Source organism: Salvelinus alpinus, chromosome 25 (genome assembly GCF_045679555.1).
Source record: "Salvelinus alpinus chromosome 25, SLU_Salpinus.1, whole genome shotgun sequence".
Taxonomy (NCBI): domain Eukaryota; kingdom Metazoa; phylum Chordata; class Actinopteri; order Salmoniformes; family Salmonidae; genus Salvelinus; species Salvelinus alpinus.
In genome coordinates, this window is record NC_092110.1 from 5559120 (window position 1) to 5579055 (window position 19936).

The window sequence follows — 19936 nt, forward strand, 5'->3', positions numbered from 1 at the left end:
AATTATTTGACCCCCAACCCTGATGTATAGGTCTAAAATGGGCTAAAATAGTTTGAGATACAAATGTACCAGTGAAAGTTCTATGTGAGAACTACCAGAACAATCTGAGATGCAACTTTTACAGGAAGAACCACTGTCATACTGCAGCACACCTTGCGGGCTGCTGCAGAATTCTATGGCATGTTATTTAATTGTCAGCCATTGTTGCCATTAATGCTAGTTTGACCACCAGAGGGCATCTTTGAACAGCATTTGATAGCCTTCAATATGGTCTGTACTAGAGAATTTAAAACCTTAGTCAGAACATAGTATATGGGATTGATTTTAAGAAGTGTAGCTTAATATTCTAGTGTTTTCACAAAAAACGAAACCGTCAGGGGTTGAAGCTGTGGCACAGGGTACCATACTAAACCACACATTACCTCTAAATCCCACAGCATAATCTCAAAACTTTTAGTTGAGCAACCACTGTACCAAAAATATTTATGGGCCTTCCTGGCGTGGAATCGCCCTCTAACAAAAGATGGCGTTCCAGAGCTGGTACTTGGTAGTGAACTATGCATCTCTGACTCACCCCCCTGTTGGTCCAGCATTTCAATGGTGTTGACACCAGTCTGCCTGCTCTGTGGACACAAGGAAAGACCACAGTTCAGCACCACATTAGGAACTCAAAGACCACAGTTCAGATAACTTATACGAGCAATAACAATCTTTCTCACCTCCTCAGCCATCTGTAGCATCCGCCTGGTGCTCTCCAAGGACTGGGGGAGGACAATAGAGAAACAAAGCAGTAATGTTACAAGTAGTACATACAATATTTCGGAAAGTATTCAGACCGCTTCCCTTTTCCCAAGTGACAGCCTTATTCTAAAATAGATTAAATAAAAATCAAATCTACACTCAATACTCCATAATGACAAAGCGAAAACAGGTATTTTTTTGTGCAAATGTATTACAAATAAACAGAAATACCTTATTTACATAAGTATTCAGACCCTTTGCTATGAGACTCGAAATTGAGCTCAGGTGCATCCTGTTTCCACTGATCATCCTTGAGATGTTTCTACAACTTGATTAGAGTCCATCTGTGGTAAATTCAATTGATTTGGAAAGGCACACACTTGTCTATATATGGTCCCACAGTTGACAGCAAAAACCAAGCCAAGAGGTCGAAGGAATTGTCCGTAGAGCTCCGAGACAGGATTGTGTCGAGGCACAGACCCGGGGAAGGGTACCAACAAATGTCTGCAGCATTGAAGGTGCCCAAAAACAGTGGCCTTCATCATTCTTAAAATGGAAGCAGTTTGGAACCACCAAAACTCTTCCTAGAGCTGGCTGCTTGGCCAAACTGAACAATCAGGGGAGAAGAGTCTTGGTCAGGGAGGTAACCAAGATGGGAGAACCTTCCAGAAGGACAGCCATCTTTGCAGCACTCTACCAAATCAGGCCTTTATGGTAGAGCGGCCAGGCGGAAGCCACTTCAGTAAAAAACATGACAGCCCGCATGGAGTTTGCCGAAAGGCAAACCATGAGAAACAAGATTTAACTATTTGGACTGAATGCCAAGCGTCACGTCTGGAGGAAACGTAGCACCATCCCTACGGTGAAGCATGGTGGTGGCAGCATAATGCTGTGGGGATGTTTTTCAGCGGCAGGGACTGGGAGACCATTCAGGATCGAGGGAAAGATGAACAGAGCAAAGTAGAGAGAGATTCTTGATGAAAACCTACTCCAGAGAGCCCAGGACCTCAGACTGGGGGCAAAGGTTCCCCTTCCAAAAGGAAAGTTTCCTTAAGCACACAGCTAAGACAACGCAGCAGCGGCTTTGGGACAAGTCTCTGAATGTCCATGAGTGACCCAGCCTGAGCCCGGACTTGAACCTGATCTCTGGATTGACCTGAAAATAACTGTGCAGCGACGCTCCCCACCCAACCTGACAGAGCTTGAGAGGATCTGCAGAGAATGGGAGAAACTCCCCATATACAGGTATGCCAAGAATGTAGCGTCATACCCAAAAAGACTCGAGGCTGTTATCGCTGACAAAGGTGCTTCAACAAAGAACGGAGTAAAGGGTCTGAATACTTATGTAAATGTGATTTCATTATTTTTCCTATAAATTTGCAAACATCTCTAAAAACCTGTTTTTGCTTTGTCATTTTGGGGTATTGTGTGTAGATTGATAAGGGAAAAAACAACTTAATCCATTTTAGAATAAGGCTGTAATGTAACAAAATGTGGAAAATGTCAAGCGGTCTGAATTCTTTCCGAATGCATGAACATGACAGCTGGACAGACAGACACAGGTGTCAGTGTCTTTTAAAATCAGTTAGGCGAGGCAGAGACAAGGTATTCTCCATGACTAGCCCAGTTTACTGTGCCTGGTCAGGTGAGGTAGAATAATTCAAATCAGGCAGGAACCGTCTCCCTCCCAGCAGCACATCAATACACAAAATCACAGCAGTAGCAGGTGACATGGCGTAATGATGGAATGCAGTCAGGTGAGACAGAGGACCTAATAATAACAAGAGAGGCAGGACAGGACTGAGTGTGAAAGACTCAGAAAGGTGCAGCCTACAGCAGAGGAGCACTAGGAGGTAGAGCTAGGAGAAAGGATGACTCCGGGTAGGACGACTTCATCAGTATGAGCGGTTATACCGTGCCACCTCACTACAATGGCTTAAGCTAACAGAGTTGAAAATGATTCACCTCCGACACATTTCTAAGCTTACCTTGTGTCCGAACCACTCAAAACTGTGTGTGTGTGTGTGTGTGTGTGTGTGTGTGTGGTACAGTAAGAGGTTACTGTGACAGTTTACCCCAAGCCATGTTGTCCTAAACCCAGCACATAGGTATCAGTCTGTCAGTCAGGCAGCAAGGAGAGAGAGAAAGACGGAGGGAGAAAATCAGGTTGGTAAGACAAGAGATAAAGATTAGAATCAAAATTTCAGAGGACCACACTATTAGTACAGGCTGAAATCACAGAAAGTGTTAATAGAACAGTTTACTAACCTAGACCTGAATAACTTCTTTGCTTAGATCAGTGTTTTCCACTAGTGCCGGCTGTCGGCTACACAGCCAGTTACAATCATTTTCAGCCGGGTACTTTTCCCACAAATTAACTAGGCTACTTTTTGTTTACAATTTGCAAGTCAGAAGGGGGAAAAAAGTCTGCCGAGCCCTCTCCCACCAGAATGAACGATATGCATCTTCTAGCAATCTAGAATCTAAGTGAGCGTGTTTCATATGCAGCCAAAGTGCTGGCGCATAGGTTTACTGTGCTTTGATTGACGAACAGCAAGCTTGACTAGTTTATAAACGGTGTCAAAATGACTAAATAAAGCCGATCTCATATCCTTGCCATTCATAAATCATATCAATGGACAAAACTGTGTTGTAATGCGTCGGGACAAGTAAAACTAAAGATTCTGTTTGTATTTTCAATATGAAGTCCATCAGGACTTGTCATACAATGACGTTAAAGTGAGAGACTCGTCAGTAGCCTACCGAATCGCATCGGTAAGAGAGCCGTTCATTTGGCGCCATAATTTGCACTGGTAGGCTTTTTGGTGATTATCTGCAGGTAAATTATGAAAACATTTGATAAAGATGTTATTTGCGCAGTGTGGAGGATTCACCTAGACTAATAGAGAGAAAATATGGTCCAAAATATGATCAAAGAAAACAGATTGAATTCTTTTAAAAGCTAATGATACTTGTATGGTATTTTCAAAGATATTATACAGGTCTACTATTGACAATCGAGTAGTCAAATGCGGCTTTCTGTGTAGCAAAGCCACTGATTAGCGCCTGCTTCATTCTTCAATCATACCTGTATTGCAGATATGAGAAAATGCCTCTTAAAAAGGAAGCTTGAAGCCTGTGGAAGTCAGCAGAATCTTACAGGATTCTTTAAGAATAATCTGTGGGTCAGTTAAAAAAAACATTTTATTTTTAATGGATGACATACTGCAATTCACAAAGAGTTGCAAACACTTGTTGACGGCAGTCAAGTGACCGTTTAGACATGGTAATTAGGCTTCTCCAAGCTCTGATGCTGCTGATGGTCATTAGTATCCTACCAAACTTGCTAACTGCCTGGTACTCAGCACTCTATTGTCCCTCTAATCACTTAATGAGAGCCCATGTTTCCCAACATTTTTATAGGCTATGCGGGAGAAACAGAGTGATGGCCGATAATAGAAAGAGGAGGATCCCATCAGCTTTCATAGGCTAGGCCTACTATAGTTATTTATCAACTTTCCTAATATTAAGCACATTGCTTATATTTATTTACAACAGGAGTATAGCCTACCTGTCTGGCATGAAAATGAACCAGGGGAAAACCGTCCTGCATTCACTATTTAAGTGCATAGATGACATGTATTTTTTTCCCCACTGCCGGTTTTGAGACAGGTGCATGATAATGGTCCATTCTAAACCAAAACAAATTTCACACCTATATTATTTAGGTGTATGTGAAGACAAGATTAAATCAAGAATAGTCTAATGGGTGACAATATTAGCCTATAACTTGTGAAAGATGCCCAGATTGTGTGCAGTAAGGCAAGAAACAGCATATTCCTTTTTTTGTAACTTTTTCCAATCATGTCATGTAGCCTAGCCCATAGGCCTATATGTTTTGATAAGGTTTGCATCACAACTTAAGTGGCCAAATAACATCTTAAATTTAAACACATTAATCCGCTTTACAAGGGGTGTAGAGCCTAACTGGCATATATACACAGCGCGTGAGTTTCAAGTTTGGGGAAGATCATTTTCACCATAAAAATGCACCTTTATGATAAAATAATGACATGTATAATCTCATTTGCGGTCACCTTTGAGAATTGTGTTTCTCAGCTAATTGATTGCACTTCGGAACATTCACACTTACTGCCGTGTGCGTATTGGTGAACTCATAACGTGAAGAAATATCCTAATAGATTAGCAACATTTTAAGCTAAACGTTCTGATCTGTTGCGTCAGCCTCATTGCTTTAAAAAAAGAAGTTGTTTTGAAGCTAATGGTTGTATTAATTTGAGATCTATCACATCCCACAACTGTCCCAGACCATGTTTGGTTATTTATTTCTCACACAGAATATAGTAGGTCAACTTTTGTACTATGGGAGATAGTAGATTGACATATGCTAGTGCTTTTGCTGTTCATTAGGCCTACATCTTGTTGTCTGACGAAAAGTAAAATGTGGACGGTTCTTCCAATGTCTTCAACAAGCACCTTTTTGATACATTTTTATTTTGGGGTGTGGTTACCCTTTAATTCAAGTGTGCATGGTCTAGCAAAAGGCTGCTGTTAAACTGAGTTGAAGGCACATGTGATGGTTGAGTTTGCGAAACAAATACCCACTGGATTAATGAAAATAATCCTGATATCATTCTGCCAGGTAAACATAGGCTACTTTGTAGCTACATGAACTGTCAAGTCATGACACGGCCTTAGAGAAGAGGACGTGCAAGAGGGATAGAAAGCGGTTGCTTTGCGAGGTATCTCTAGCTGAAAATAAATGATCGAAGTGATTAATGGTTGGTATTTAGCAGTCATAAAAGTATGCCATATTTACTTTGAAGAACTACTGAAATTGTGATTTTTGTCAGACAGCATAGGCAGCAGCTCTATAGAGATGAGATGATGAATTGGAATAAAATGTCAAATTAAACATATCATTTAGACAAATATTCTCTTAAAGTAATGTGAATAAATGATGGTTAATAAGTGATGAGCAGTAATGGGCCGTCACTACCATTATGGAACTTTTTCACTTATTTTATTCTGTTTTACAGAATTCAACCCACATAATACATTGAAAATCGTGATTATTTTTTAATAATCGAACTTACCTCAAAAAGCACTAAAATTGCTCAGCACTACCATTTTCATTAGCATCATCGCTAACAGATACACAGTGGTAGCCACACACACACACACACACACACACACACACACACACACACACACACACACACACACACACACACACACACACACACACACACACACACACACACACACACACACACACACACACACACACACACACACACACACACACACACACACACATTCTCGTTGCCTCTTCAGAAGGTTGCAGGAAATATGAATCATGGACGCATTCTGTTCATGCCTTATGTCTTATGATAAACTTGGGCAAATTAATTAATTTTCAATACATTTAGTTGATTCCCCACTAAGGTCAATCTTTGTGTTTTATTTTTAAGTAGCCTAGTTAATAAATTGAAGTGGAAAATGTATGCTAATGGTAAACACTGACTACCCCCATTCCCAGCATTCCTATGGTGTCCCCATGGATACGGGTGGCAGCTGTACCTCATCGGTCACTTGGTTGGCCCTCATGGTGATGTCTTCCACTGACATGTCTGCCATTTTGCTGCTGTCAAAGTTGGAGGTTCCTCCTGTCACACCAAGCTCTACACTCTGAGGCCTGGGAGAGAGAGAGAGAGAGAGGGATGGAAGGAGTGTGGGAAAGGACAGGGAGTGGAGAGGGAGAGCGAGTTGGCGAGAAAGAGATGGGGGGGGGGGGGGTCATAAGTCATGTATCAGGTTCACAGATATACATTTTAAAGTTGTCTGAAAAGGTACCATTTACGTTTGCGGACAGAAATGGCATACTATGGAATTCATAAACAACGTTGTTTGACTTAGGCCTACATAAAAGGGAAATTATGCAAAACATTAAACAAATTTGATTATTTTCCTGCCAGCCCAATGTTGGAATGTGGAAAATGGAAAAGGAAACAGCAGTAGGCGAGTTCCTTGTCAGTGACATTATGGCCTGGCGTTGTTAAGCAGAAAGCATGCTGACAACGAGGAGGCTGGCGATAAGGAGAACTTGATAGGGAAATGAGGATCATGCGTTTTGGCACCATTGTAACAGGGCAGCCACAGTCAGGAACACATTAGCACTGGATGTCACACTTGGTGTTGACAAGCTGCACTGGATCCTCCACTGCGTTATGACAGAGAGAGACGGTTTTAGTCACATGTTTTAGTGCCAGTGTGTTCCAATATCTAAACTAGCATAGATATTGGAACTGAGCCAGAGTGTTTAATGGCTCACATGACATCACAACACTTTTCCTGTGGACTGCATTTGAGAAAAGCAGCAGAAGATATACTTGTGTGTATATAGTGTGGACACCCCTTCAAATGAGTGGATTTGGCCATTTCAGCCACACCCCTTGCTGACAGGTGTATAAAATCGAGCACACAGCTGTGCAATCTCCATAGACAAACATTGGCAGTAGAATGGGCTTACCGAAGAGCTCAGTGACTTGACGTGGCACCGTCATAGGATTGCCGCCTTTCCAGCAAGTCAGTTAGCCAAATTCCTGCCCTGCTAGAGCTGCCCCTGTCAACTGTAAGTGCTGTTATTGTGAAGTGAAAACGTCTAGGCATAACAACGGCTCAGCCGGAAAGTGCTGGCCACACAAGCTCACAGAACGGGACCGTCAAGTGCTGAAGCACGGAAAAATCATCTGTCAATTCTGTGCATCCAACAGTTTGAGAAAAGCCCCTTCCTGTTTCAGCATGACAATGCCCCCGTGCACAAAGCAAGGTCCATACAGAAACGGTTTGTCGAGATCGGTGGGGGAAGAACTTGACTGGCCTGCACACAGTCCCAATCTCAACTAAATCGAACACCTGAATATGGAATGAGATGTTCGACGAGCAGGTCTCCACGTACACTACATGACCAAAAGTATGTTCTGTTCAAGGTTCATGTGTGAAATTCTGACCAGCTCTTTGATGGAACACCGCTGCAATTAAGATGTTTTGGTACCAGAGGGGGACTGACAGTTTGTACTGGCAGGCATAGCCTAGCCCTAGATGTAGGCCTATCAAGGGTCTAGTTGAAGTTCAGGATCTAGGGCTCAGCTGACAAGTACACTACCTGAAAACTAATTTCTCAGGACACACTCCCCCCCCGTGCTCGCTCTACCTCTCCTGCTCCCCCCTTTTCCTTTGGACCTGCTTAGAGTAACTATTTCCTGTTCTTGCAATAACCTCTGAACTATAACTTCCCTTCTCTTCCCAACACACACAGAACTACAGAAACAGGGAAAGTGGATGGCTGTTAGTGATGTTGAGTTGACTTTTCACATGCCTAACTGCGTACTTTTATTTAACTAGGCAAGTCAGTTAAGAACAAATTTAAAAATATATACAATATAAATATAGGACAATACACACAACACAACAAGAGAGACAACACACGACTACATAAAGAGAGACCTAAGACAACACAGCATGGTAGCAACAACATGGTTGCAGCACAAAACATGGTACAAACATTATTGGGCAACAGACAACAGCACATCACACAAAGCAGCCACAACTGTCAGTAAGAGTGTCCATGAGTGAGTCTGAATTAAGAGAGTCTGAATTAAGAGATTGAGAAAACTGTCCAGTTTCTAACAGAAATGATTTCAGAACAAACCGAAGTATTACTGATTAGTAATAAAAATAAAAAACAGCCCTTTTAAAGCTTATTTCACACTATATTCTTTCCCTAAATATTGTTGGCCTGAACGCTGAACTTCAAGTTGGATTCAAAAGAATGAGAGGCTATATTCCTGTAAAGATACCATCTCAAAATTAAGAACGCATACCATCTCAAACTTAACACATCAGCACATTTCAGACGGACAGGAAATGTCTCACTCTTCAGAGTGCTGGGTCATTCCACTTCAAAAAGCACAAGAAAGAGGATCGACACCCACCATCTCAGATTTTTCTGAAATCATTTCTGTTGTTAGAAACAGATAAGATTCGCATTCCTGCAACATTATTTTGTTGAAATATAATATCTGTGAAATAAACCTAATTATTTGCACCCAAATTGACAATGAGTATGTAGTATCAGTTTTCTGTTTGACAAGTAGTGTGTAGCTGCGTCTCAAAGTATTGTTTCTTCATCCTATGTAACGTGTTCTCAGTGAATTTGGTGATGTCTCCCCCTGTTCTGAGAAATTAGTCATTTAAATTGTTGGGTTTTATGTCCCATTCTACATCCTAATATTTCCAGGTTCTGACCACTAGATGGTGGTGTTCCTGCTATTAGATGATTATTATTTTAAGATGCTAGTTAGCGTTGGCTTGTGAAACTACCTCTAACTTCCTTCATATTGGACACAGAGACATAAACATGGTATCCACGAGTTAATTAAGGGCCTCATTGGCAAAATACTGAAGTATCTCTTTAACGATTAGTAATAAATTAAAGACAGCACTTCTAAAAGCCTATTTCACACGATAGGCTGCTGAACTTGCAAGGTAACTTTTTTCATTTTGATTTCGGGCACAAATAAAAAAAAAGTGGCACTGACTCGCCCATGCATTGATGTTTCAGCGTTGTATCAATGAAGAGTTTGCCATTCGAAGTGCGACATGCACGCGCAGTTACATTGGAGTCATTTAGCAGACGCTCTTATCCAGATCGACTTCGAGTTACTTAGTGCATTCATCTTAAGATAGCTAGGTGGGACAACCACATATCACAGGCATAAGTAAGTACACTTTTCTTCCCGAAACAAAATCTTTCTTTAAGCAATTCCATTAGCACAAATTAATATAATCTCCCCATTTGTCTAAGCAAACAATATATCTCAGTATTTTAGTCAATTTTTGATCTTTATCAAGGGTGTCGATTTCAGACCCCACTGTATGTTTAGGTCAATCCTATCGTATTTTTCCCCCTTCTCTAGCCTGCTAGATTTAGAGGCAGGCGGACGATCAATATCCACCGTCGTAGTGCGGATGAAGCGTGAGCTGGAATGTAAAGCTAACTGAAGCTGGTTAGCTTGAGAAAACCCTGAGTAGGATACCCTTCGTGTATGACAGAAACCCATGTGTTGGTTGTATACCTGGCCACTGTTTCAAATGGTAACTTCTCAGCATTTTTGTCAACGGTACCTATATTAGCATCGTCACGATTCATGTCCAAATCATCCTAAAGGATCTAAAAATGTATTGTGTAACTCAACAATGTTACTTATAGATTATTTGGATATGAAGTGTAGAATGACCATTGACCACTTTTGATTCCTCATGTCTTACCCATTGTTAGAAAAAAGGCTTGGTCCAAATAGGATGTTAGACACTAAAATGATTTAATATTATATGAATCCTATACATTTAAAATGGCCAATTTGGGTGCAATCAATTCCCTTAATTTCTCAGAGAGCAAATTATTTTTCAACAAAATAATGCTTCCGGGTGGTGGGTGTCAAGGCTTGCTGAAATGACACGGAACGACCCTGCTGCTCATTTTCTATGGTAAGCCTAACACATAGGCTATTGCTACATCACCCTATGATCCACCAATGGTCCTCAATCTCACACCATAAAAATACGTTGTCACACTACACCCAGCAGCAATACACCACACACACACACATATTTATGATTATGACAATGAGGATTAACTGCAATTAAATAATCTACTGTACCTACCTATTCATCTTTCCACCGTTCCTCTCCATACAGCCCAACTACTGTAGTGGTTGACCTAGCCTACTGATCCATACACGCCTCCACGACACAACAGGGACACACATTTCCTGCTCTTCTACTCAAACCAGTTCCTCCAGGTTAGGTTTCAATGACTGCCACATGACATCCCTCCGTTCCGTTCTTTCATACCTAGGTTGTTCATGCTGACAATGTCATATGACAATAGCTACACACAGAGGTAACATATGGCACTACCTGTCCATGCATTCGTCTGCAAAGTGAATTGAGACGTCTAGTAAAAGACAGGTAAAAATGCCCAGAACAGAAAAACTGATCAATTTCTCACCACCTTCTTATAATGCCTAATACACTGAACAAAAAAATAAAAAATGCAACATGTAAAGTGTTGGTCCTATGTTTCATGAGCTGAAATTAAAAAAGAAAAAAAACAGAAATGTTCCTTATGCACAAAAAGCTCATTTCTCTAAAATGTTGTGCACACATTTGTTTACATCTGTTAGTAATTATTTCCCCTTTGCTAAGATAATCCATTAACCTGACAGGTGTGGCAAACCAAGAAGCTGATTAAACAGCATGGTCATTACACAGGTGCATTGCGCTGGGGCCAATAAAAGACCACTTTAAAATGTGCAGTTTTGTCACAACAATGCCACAGATGTCTCAAGTTTTGAAGGAGCGCACAATTGGGATGCTGACTGCAGTAATGTCCAACAGAGCTGTTGCCAGAGAATAAAATGTTAAATTCTCTACCATAAGCCACCTCCAACGTCGGTTTAGATAATTTGGTAGTACGCCCAACCGGCCTCACAACCGCAGACCACGTGTAACCACGCCAGCCCAGGACCTCCAGCTTCATCACCTGCGAGATTATCTAGAGGGGCTGAGGAGTATTTGTGTCTGTAATTTTTTTATTTATTTATTTCACCGTTATTTTACCAGGTAAGTTGACTGAGAACACGTTCTCATTTGCAGCAACGACCTGGGGAATAGTTACAGGGGAGAGGAGGGGGATGAATGAGCCAATTGTAAACTAGCTAACTAATAAAGCAGTGGTGTAAAGTACTTAAGTAAAACTACTTTAAAGTACAATTTAAGTAGTTTTGTGGGGTATCTGTACTTTACTATTTATATTTTTGACAACATTTACACCACTACGTTCCTAAAGATTACTACGTTCCTAAAAGTACTTGTTACATTTTGAATACTTAGCAGGACAGGAAAATTGTCAAATTCACACACTTATAAAGAGAACATCACTGGTCATCCTTACTGCCTCTGATCTGGCAGACTCACTAAACAAAAATGCTTTGTTTGTAAATTATGTCTGACTGTTGAATTGTGACCCGGGCTATCTGTAAATGAAAAAAAGAAAAGAAAAGAATACCATCTGGGTTGCTTAATATAAGGAATTAGAAAATTATTTACACTTTTAAACAAATACTTTTAGACTTTTACTGAAGTAGTATTTTACTGGGTGACTTTTACTCAAGTATGATAATTGGGTACTTTTCCCACCACTGTAATAAAGCCATTTTGTGGGGGAAAACTCATTCTGATTGGCTGGGCCTGGCTCCCCAGTGGGTGGACCTATGCCCTCCAAGGCCCACCCATGGCTGCACCCCTATCCAGTCATGTGAAATCCATAGATTAGGGCCTAATTTATTTAAAATTGACTGATTTACTTATGAACTGTAACTCAGTAAGATTGTGTTTATATTTTTGTTGAGTATAATTATTTAGCTATGGGTTTCATATCCCAGATCAGAACAAATGTAAGTCTTTACAGGTAAAAGTTCTAATTAGTTGGTAATTATGCCAATAATCAGAATTAGCTCATTTTGTCAACAAGTACATATAACTATCAATCCACTTAACTAAAACATTACATTCAGTAGGTATCCATTGGTCAACATACCATTTGATGGCAATACAATAGTTTCAAATTAGAGGTTGAGCCATTAAATCGGCATGGCCGATTAATTAGGGCCGATTTCAAGTTTTCATAACAATCGATAATCTGCATTTTTGTACACCGATTATGGTTGATTACATTGCAATCCATGAGGAGACTGCGTGGCAGGCTGACCACCTGTTACGCGAGTGCAGCAAGGAGCCAAGGTAAGTTGCTAGCTAGCATTAAACTTATCTTATAAAAAAAAACAATCTTAACATAATCACTAGTTAACTACACATGGTTTACACTATTACTTGTTTAACTAGCTTGTCCTGCGTTGCATATAATCAATGTGGTGCCTGTTAATTTATCATCGAATCACAGGCAACTTCGACAAACGGGTGATCACTTAAAAGCGCATTCGCGTCTGGGTATATGCAGCAGTTTGGGCTGCTTGGCTCGTTGCGAACTGTGTGAAGACCATTTCTTCCTAACAAAGACTAATTAATTTGCCAGAATTTTACATAATTATGACATAACATTGAAGGTTGTGCAATGTAACATCAATATTTAGACTTAGGGTTGCCACCCGTTCGATAAAATATGGAACGGTTCCGTATTTTCACTGAAAGAATAAAACGTTTTGTTTTCGAAACAATAGTTTTCAGATTTGACCATATTAATGACCAAAGGCTCGTATTTCTGTGTGTTTATTATAATTAAGTCTATGATTTGATATTTGATAGAGCAGTCTGACTGAGCGGTGGTAGGCAGCAGCAGGCTCGTAAGCATTAATCCAAACAGCACTTTCCTGCGTTTGCCAGCAGCTCTTCTCAATGCTTGAAGCACAGCGCTGTTTATGACTTCAAGCCTATCAACTCCCGAGATTAGGCTGGCAATACTATAGCCTATAAGAACATCCAATACTCAAAAGTATATGAAATACAAATGGTAGAGAGAGAAATAGTCCTATAATTCCTATAATAACTACAACCTAAAATTTAACTGGGAATATTGAAGACTCATGTAAAAAGGAACCACCACTTTTCAAGTTCTGAGCAAGGAACTTAAACGTTAGCTTTTTTTACATGGCACATATTGCACTTTTACTTTCTTCTCCAACACTGTTTTTGCATTATTTAAACATGTTTCATTATTTGAGACTAAATTGATTTTATTTATGTATTATATTGAGTTAAAATAAGTGTTCATTCAGTATTGTTGTAATTGTCATTATTCCAAATATATATAAAAATTGGCATCGGCTTTTTTTGGTCCTCCAATAATCAGTATCGGAGTTGAAAAATCATAATCAGTCGACCTCTATTTCAAACACATAACCTCATGATCATGACACCTGTTAATCATTTATCTGCAAACTTGTAGCAATGTGGGTGATTCCACTGCTGTGTTTGTGCTGATATTCATGTATGAGTTCATTGTGGTTAGCTACAGTTACAGTGTGACTACCTGGACATGCTTGGTCATCAGCTGACAAGGTTTACAAGTACAGTTAGGCCAGCTGTACTGTAACAAGGTGATCGCAAACAGACACCCAACCACCAAAGGAGTTGTTAGGTAGTCTAGCAAAAGTGAGCTATCTAGCGAAGTTGGGTGGGTATCATTTGTGGAACGTACCAACAGGAATCTATTCCAAAAACTTTGTAAATAACAAGGTTGCCAACAAACAACGCATACAACGTTGTATAGCGGCAGAATAAGATACCGGGTAGGGAGTGGGCTATTTCCTTGCGTTTTTCACTCATCACGTTTATTCCTGAAAAATGTCTGTCCTCACTCTGGTTGCCTATGGACAAACATTAACAATAAGCTACGTGGTGAGTTGATGCCTATTCGGCAGCTAGTTAGCTTGGTTTGTATGCGTTGTTTGTTGGCAACCTTGTACTTACGTTTTTGGAACAGATTCCTGTTGGAACGTTCCACAAATTATACCCACCCAACGAAGTTAGCAAAAAAAAGATGCTGACAGGTTTAAGTAACTTTTAATGCTCTAAACTTCGTTCCGACACACTAAAAGCATTACTAACAAACTTTACTAGTTTTTATCTAACCTAAATAGTTAACGTCTTCCTGTAATTAAGTATTTTGTGCTAGCCCAACACAGCATACTACTAGTAATGTTAGATCCGCTAGCAGTGGAATCCAGCTAGGTTTGCTAGTTCCTCTCACACAACACAGACAAGTCGCATAAAACTCCCCGACTGAGGATAATTTGATGGATGAACACATAATGACAAAGGGTTGTCTTCTTAATGAAAGCTACTTACTGCTAAGCTTCCCAAGTAGAAAAGCTCCTTCTTCAGGTTTTCCGTATGTGATCTTTGCAATTTCTGAAATTCATTGAAATGGACTGAGTGTCGATGGTGCGCATGTCCTGTCATATGATTTCACAAGTGGAGGAAGGCGATTTGCGCATGCGTTGGATCACACCTTAACAGCAACATTTGTGTAACCTACTGTTTACAGTGGTATCTGTAGCTACTGTTCTGATATTTGATTACAATGACAAGTGGATTATATACCAAACATATTTTATATTTATTATTTTTATATTTCAGTCTTCCCCTGGCTAAAAACAGTATCATTTTTGGCTGATGAAGGCCTACCAAGCAGGAACGGGTTGGTGTTTGTCTCCAATAATAGTGTGATTGCCTAGTGTGGCTCCCCCTTGGTTGCTGCAGTAACGTCCCCCCTCCCTTGTCGAGGACACGCCATCTTGATTGCCTCTAGCGAGCCATCTTCATGTTTGTTTGACACTTGATTTCCCCAGATTGTCTATCATGTAATAAAAAAATGTAGGTCAAAAGGGAAATAAAAGTATGCAAGCTTCAACAGAAAGTATGCACAAAACTATGATGCAACCATGTAAAAAACAAGCAAAATGTATTGAAATCAATGGTGGCCACTATTTGAGCTCAAGCGAGAGAAAATACACTCTGACTTCGGAATGACATTTTGCCCATTCACATCTCATATGTAGCCTGATTACAATATTTTATCTTGATATGTTAATAAATACATACTGTGTTCATTTTGGCATGTTAACCTGCCTACAATACCCGCTGGAGTGTGCGTAGATCGCAAGCCCACAGTAATTCAATAAGGTGAACTGGCTAGCTACTGCTGTTAGGTAGCTAGATAGCCACAAAGAATTGGTTGCTAGCTACCCACGAAGAATCTACCTTGTGTAACATTAGTTTTAGGTCATTTTTACCTGTTTAAATAGCTTTCTAGCTAGATTATTTCAATTCACATATAGCTAGCTGATAATTATGAAGTAAAATGTTTGCTTTGTGTTTATCTTGTTTAGTCTCTTTTGTTGCCATTGTCCTAGTTGGAAGAAGGTTCAGTGAATGGGGAGGTGCAGCGTGAGGTAATACAGTAGCTGGGGAGAGTGATGTAATGTTTTATGTGTTCTCCACACTCTCGTCCTCACAAGAACGTACTCAAGAGAGCGTACTCGGAGAATTAGAGTGTGGAGCACGGTATTATGCATATTGAGAAACACCCACTGTCTCGGTGCAGAGTCTTTACCCACCAACGTCAAGTTAGGATGTGTCATTAATCCCATGAGAGCGTTTGTCCGGCACCCATTACAGTCTTTAAGGTGCCAAGCTCATCAAGTCAAATTGTATTTGTCACATGCCTCGTAAAACTGTACTATCTGGAGTATGTGACAATAAAAACAGATATATTTTTTGGGTGGACGTCCCAAGGATCCCGGGTAGCACGAACACTGAAAACTAGCCATTTTTTTTTCTCACACAGCATGTCATGAAGTGCACGCGTGCTGGTCCTTCTCTCCTATCACTCACAGATGCCTGCTCTGCCTGCAGCGCTCTCTCAATAAAAAATCTAATCACATCAAAATGTATTTGTCACATGTGCCGAATACAACAGGTGTAGATCTTACCGTGAAATGCTTACTTACGAGCCATTAACCAACAATGCAGAGATAAAAAAAAGAGAGTAGCAGCAGCATGTGTGAAGAGTGTGGAGGAATGTGTGTGTATCAGTGTGTGTGTGTTGGAGTGTCAGCGTAGTATGTGTGAGTGTGGGGTTAGAGTCCACTGAGTACATCACACCTGTGCAGGAGAGTCAGTGCAATTGACAAGATTAATAAAAAAAGGGTCTTAATGTAAATAGTCTGGGTGGCCATTTGATTTACTGTTCAACAGTCTTATGGCTTGTGGGTAGAAGCTGTTAAGGAGCCTTTTAGTCCCAGACTCAGTCTATGACTTGGGTGGCTGGAGTCTCACCATTTTTAGGGCCTTCCTTTCACACCGACTGGTATAGAGGTCCTGGATGGCAGGGAACTCAGCCCCAGTGATGTACTGGGCCATACGCACTTCCCTCTGTAGCGCCTTGCGGTCGGATGCCAAGCAGTTGCCATACCAAGTGGTGATGCAACCAGTCAGTATGCTCTTGATGTTGCAGCTGTAGACCTTTTTGAGGATCTGAGGACCCATGCCAAATATTTTCAGCCTCCTGAGGGGGAAGAGGCGTTGTCATGCCCTCCTCAACACTGTGTTGGTTTGTTTGGACAATGATAGTTCCTAGTGATGTGGACACCAAGGAACTTAAAGCTCTCGACCTTCTCCACCAAAGTCCAGTCGATGTGAATGGGGTTTGCTCTGCCCTCTTCCTGTAGTCTACAATTAGCTCCTTTGTCTTTCTCATGGCCTACCACCATCATGTCGTCGGCAAACAATGATGGTGTTGGAGTCGTGCATGGCCACGCAGTTGTGGGTGAACAGGGAGTGGAGGAAGGGACTAAGCACGCACCCCTGAGGGGCCCATGTGTTGAGGGTTCGTGTGGCCGATGTGTTGTTGCCTACCCTCACTACCTGGGGGCGACCTGTCAGGAAGTCCAGGATCCAGTTGCAGAGGTAGGTGTTCAGTCCCAGGGTTCTTAGCTTAGTGATGAGCTTGGAGGGAACTATGGTGTTAGACGCTGAGCTGTAGTCAATGAACAGCATGCTCACGTAGGTGTTCCTTTTGTCAAGGTGGGAAAGGGCAGTGTGGAGTGCAATAGAGATTGTGTTGCCCATGGATCTGTTGGGGCGGTATGCGAATTCGAGTGGATCCAGGGTTTATGGGATGATGTTGTTGACGTGAGTAATGACCAGCCTTTCAAAGCATTTCATGGCTATAGATGTGAGTGCTACGGGGCGGTAGTCATTTAGGCAGGTTACCTTGGCATTTTTGGGCACAGGGACTATGGTGGTCTGCTTGAAACATGTAGGTATTACAGACTGGGTCAGGGAGAGGTTGAAAATGTAAATGAAGACACTTGCCAGCTGGTCAGCGCATGCTCTGAGTCACGTCCTGGTAATGCATAATCCCGGTGGCTTTGTGATTGTACAGTGCATTTGGAAAGTATTCAGACCCCTTATCCTTTTTCCACATGTTGTTACGTTACAGCCTTATTCTAAAACAGGTTTTTAGAATGTTTTGCAAATTTAGAAAAATAAAAAACAGAAATAACTTTTTTACATAAGTATTCAGACCCTTTGCTATTAGACTCGAAAGTGAGCTAAGGTGCATCCTGTTTCCATTGATCATCCTTGAGATTTTTCTACAACTTGATTGGAGTCAAACTGTGGTAAATTCAATTGATTGGACATGATTTGGAAAGGCCAAACTGAGAAATCGGGGGAGAAGGGCCTTGGTCAGGGAGGTGACCAAGAACCTGATGGTCACTCTAACAGAGCTCTCGAGTCCCTCTGTGGAGGAAGGACACCCATCTCTGCAGCACTCCACCAATCAGGCCTTTATAGTAGAGTGGCCAGATGGTAAAAGGCACATAACAGACCGCTTGGAGTTTGCCAAAAGGCACCTAAAGAACTCTCAGACCATGAGAAACGAGATACCAGAGTGCTCCGGACCTCAGACTGAGGCGACGGTTCACCTTCCAACGGGACAACGACCCTTAGCACACAGCCAAGACAACGCAGGAGTGGCTTGGGGACAAGTCTCTGAATGTCATTGAGTGGCCCAGTCAGAGCCTGGACTTGAACCCGATCGAACATCTCTGGAGAGACCTGAAAGTAGCTGTGCAGCAACGCTCCTCATCCAACTGACAGAGCTTGAGAGGATCTGCAGAGAAGAATGAGAGAAACTCCCCAAAGACAGGTGTGCCAAGCTTGTAGTGTCATACCCAAGAAAAATAAATGCTGTAATCGCTGCCAAAGGTGCTTCAACAAAGTACTAAGTAAAGGGTCTGAATACTTATGTAAATGTAATATTTCTGGTTTTAATTTTGAATAAATTAGCAAAAATGTCTAAAAAACATTTTTTTCATTGTCATTATGGGGTATTGTGTGTAGATTAATGAGAAGAAAAACAATTTAATACATTTTAGAATAAGACTAATGTAACAAAATGTGGAAAAAGTCCCCAACGCAGATTTGGCCTGTAATCCATGGTTTTTGGTTGGGATTCCTTCTTATGCACTTATTGATGAAGCCCGTGACTGTTGCGGTAAACTCAATGTTATCGGATGAATCCCGGATCAGGCAGTTCAGAAAAAATAACGACAGACCTTGAAATAAACAGTTACATTATTCTGATTGGTATTTGACCATTCATTTCTGCAAAACGTGCAGTTCTGATGGAGTCGTTGTAGCTTACTTCCCTTCACTGGAACTAAGGGGCCTAGCCCGAACCATGAAAAACAGCCCCAGACCATTATTCCTCCTCCACCAAACTTTACAGTTGGCACTATGCATTGGGTAAGGTAGCATTCTCCTGGCATCCTCCCAACCCAGATTCATCAGTCGGACTGCCAGATGGTGAAGCGTGATTCATCACTCCAGTGAACCCATTTCCACTGCTCCAGAGTCCAATGGCGGCGAGCTTTACATCACTCCAGCTAACGCTTGGCATTGTGCATGGTGATCTTAGGCTTGTGTGCGGCTGCTCAGCCATGGAAACCCATTTCATGAAGCTCCAGACGAACAGTTTTTGTGCTGCCATTGCTTCCAGAGGCAGTTTGGAACTCGGTAGTGTGTGTTGCAACCGAGGACAGACGATCTTTACGCGTTACGCGCTTTAGCACTCAGTGGTCCCGTTCTGTGCGCTTGTGTGGCCTACCACTTCCCGGCTGAGCTGTTGTTGCTCCTAGAAGTTTCCACTTCACAATATCAGCACTTACAGTTGTCCGGGGCAGCTCTAGCAGGATAGATATTTGACGAAATTACTTGTTGGAAAGGTGCCACGTTGAAAGTCACTGAGCTCTTCAGTATGGGCCATTCAACAGCCAGTGTTTGTGTATGGAGATTGCATGGCTGTGTGCTTGATTTTATACACCTGTCAGCAATGGGTGTGGCTGAAATAGCCAAATCCACTAATTTGAAGGGGTGTCCATTTTGGCATGTTAACCTGCCTACAATACCCGCTGTAGTGTGCGTAGATCGCAAGCCCATAGTAATTCAATAAGGTGAAATGGCTAGCTACTGCTGTTAGGTAGCTAGATAGCCACAAATAATTGGTTGCTAGTTACCCAGG

The 19936-nt window shown here is 41.4% G+C and overlaps 1 protein-coding gene across 3 annotated transcripts in view; it reads right to left on the bottom strand.

Moving 5' to 3' along the window:
* Positions 1-19936, bottom strand: part of LOC139553253 (synaptosomal-associated protein 23-like) — a 40820-nt gene that overhangs the window by 5684 nt on the left and 15200 nt on the right. The window contains exons 1-4 of one of the 3 annotated variants that reach the window (XM_071365388.1): positions 14695-14849; positions 6346-6460; positions 720-761; positions 575-623 (exon numbers count right to left, since the gene is read on the bottom strand). In XM_071365388.1, the coding sequence (XP_071221489.1) occupies positions 575-623; positions 720-761; positions 6346-6402 (148 nt within the window). In that variant the 5' untranslated portion in view covers positions 6403-6460; positions 14695-14849. Of the gene's footprint in view, positions 1-574; positions 624-719; positions 762-6345; positions 6461-10491; positions 10602-14694; positions 14850-19936 lie in introns of those variants that run through there. The other 2 variants (XM_071365387.1, XM_071365389.1) reach the window with 2 other exon arrangements.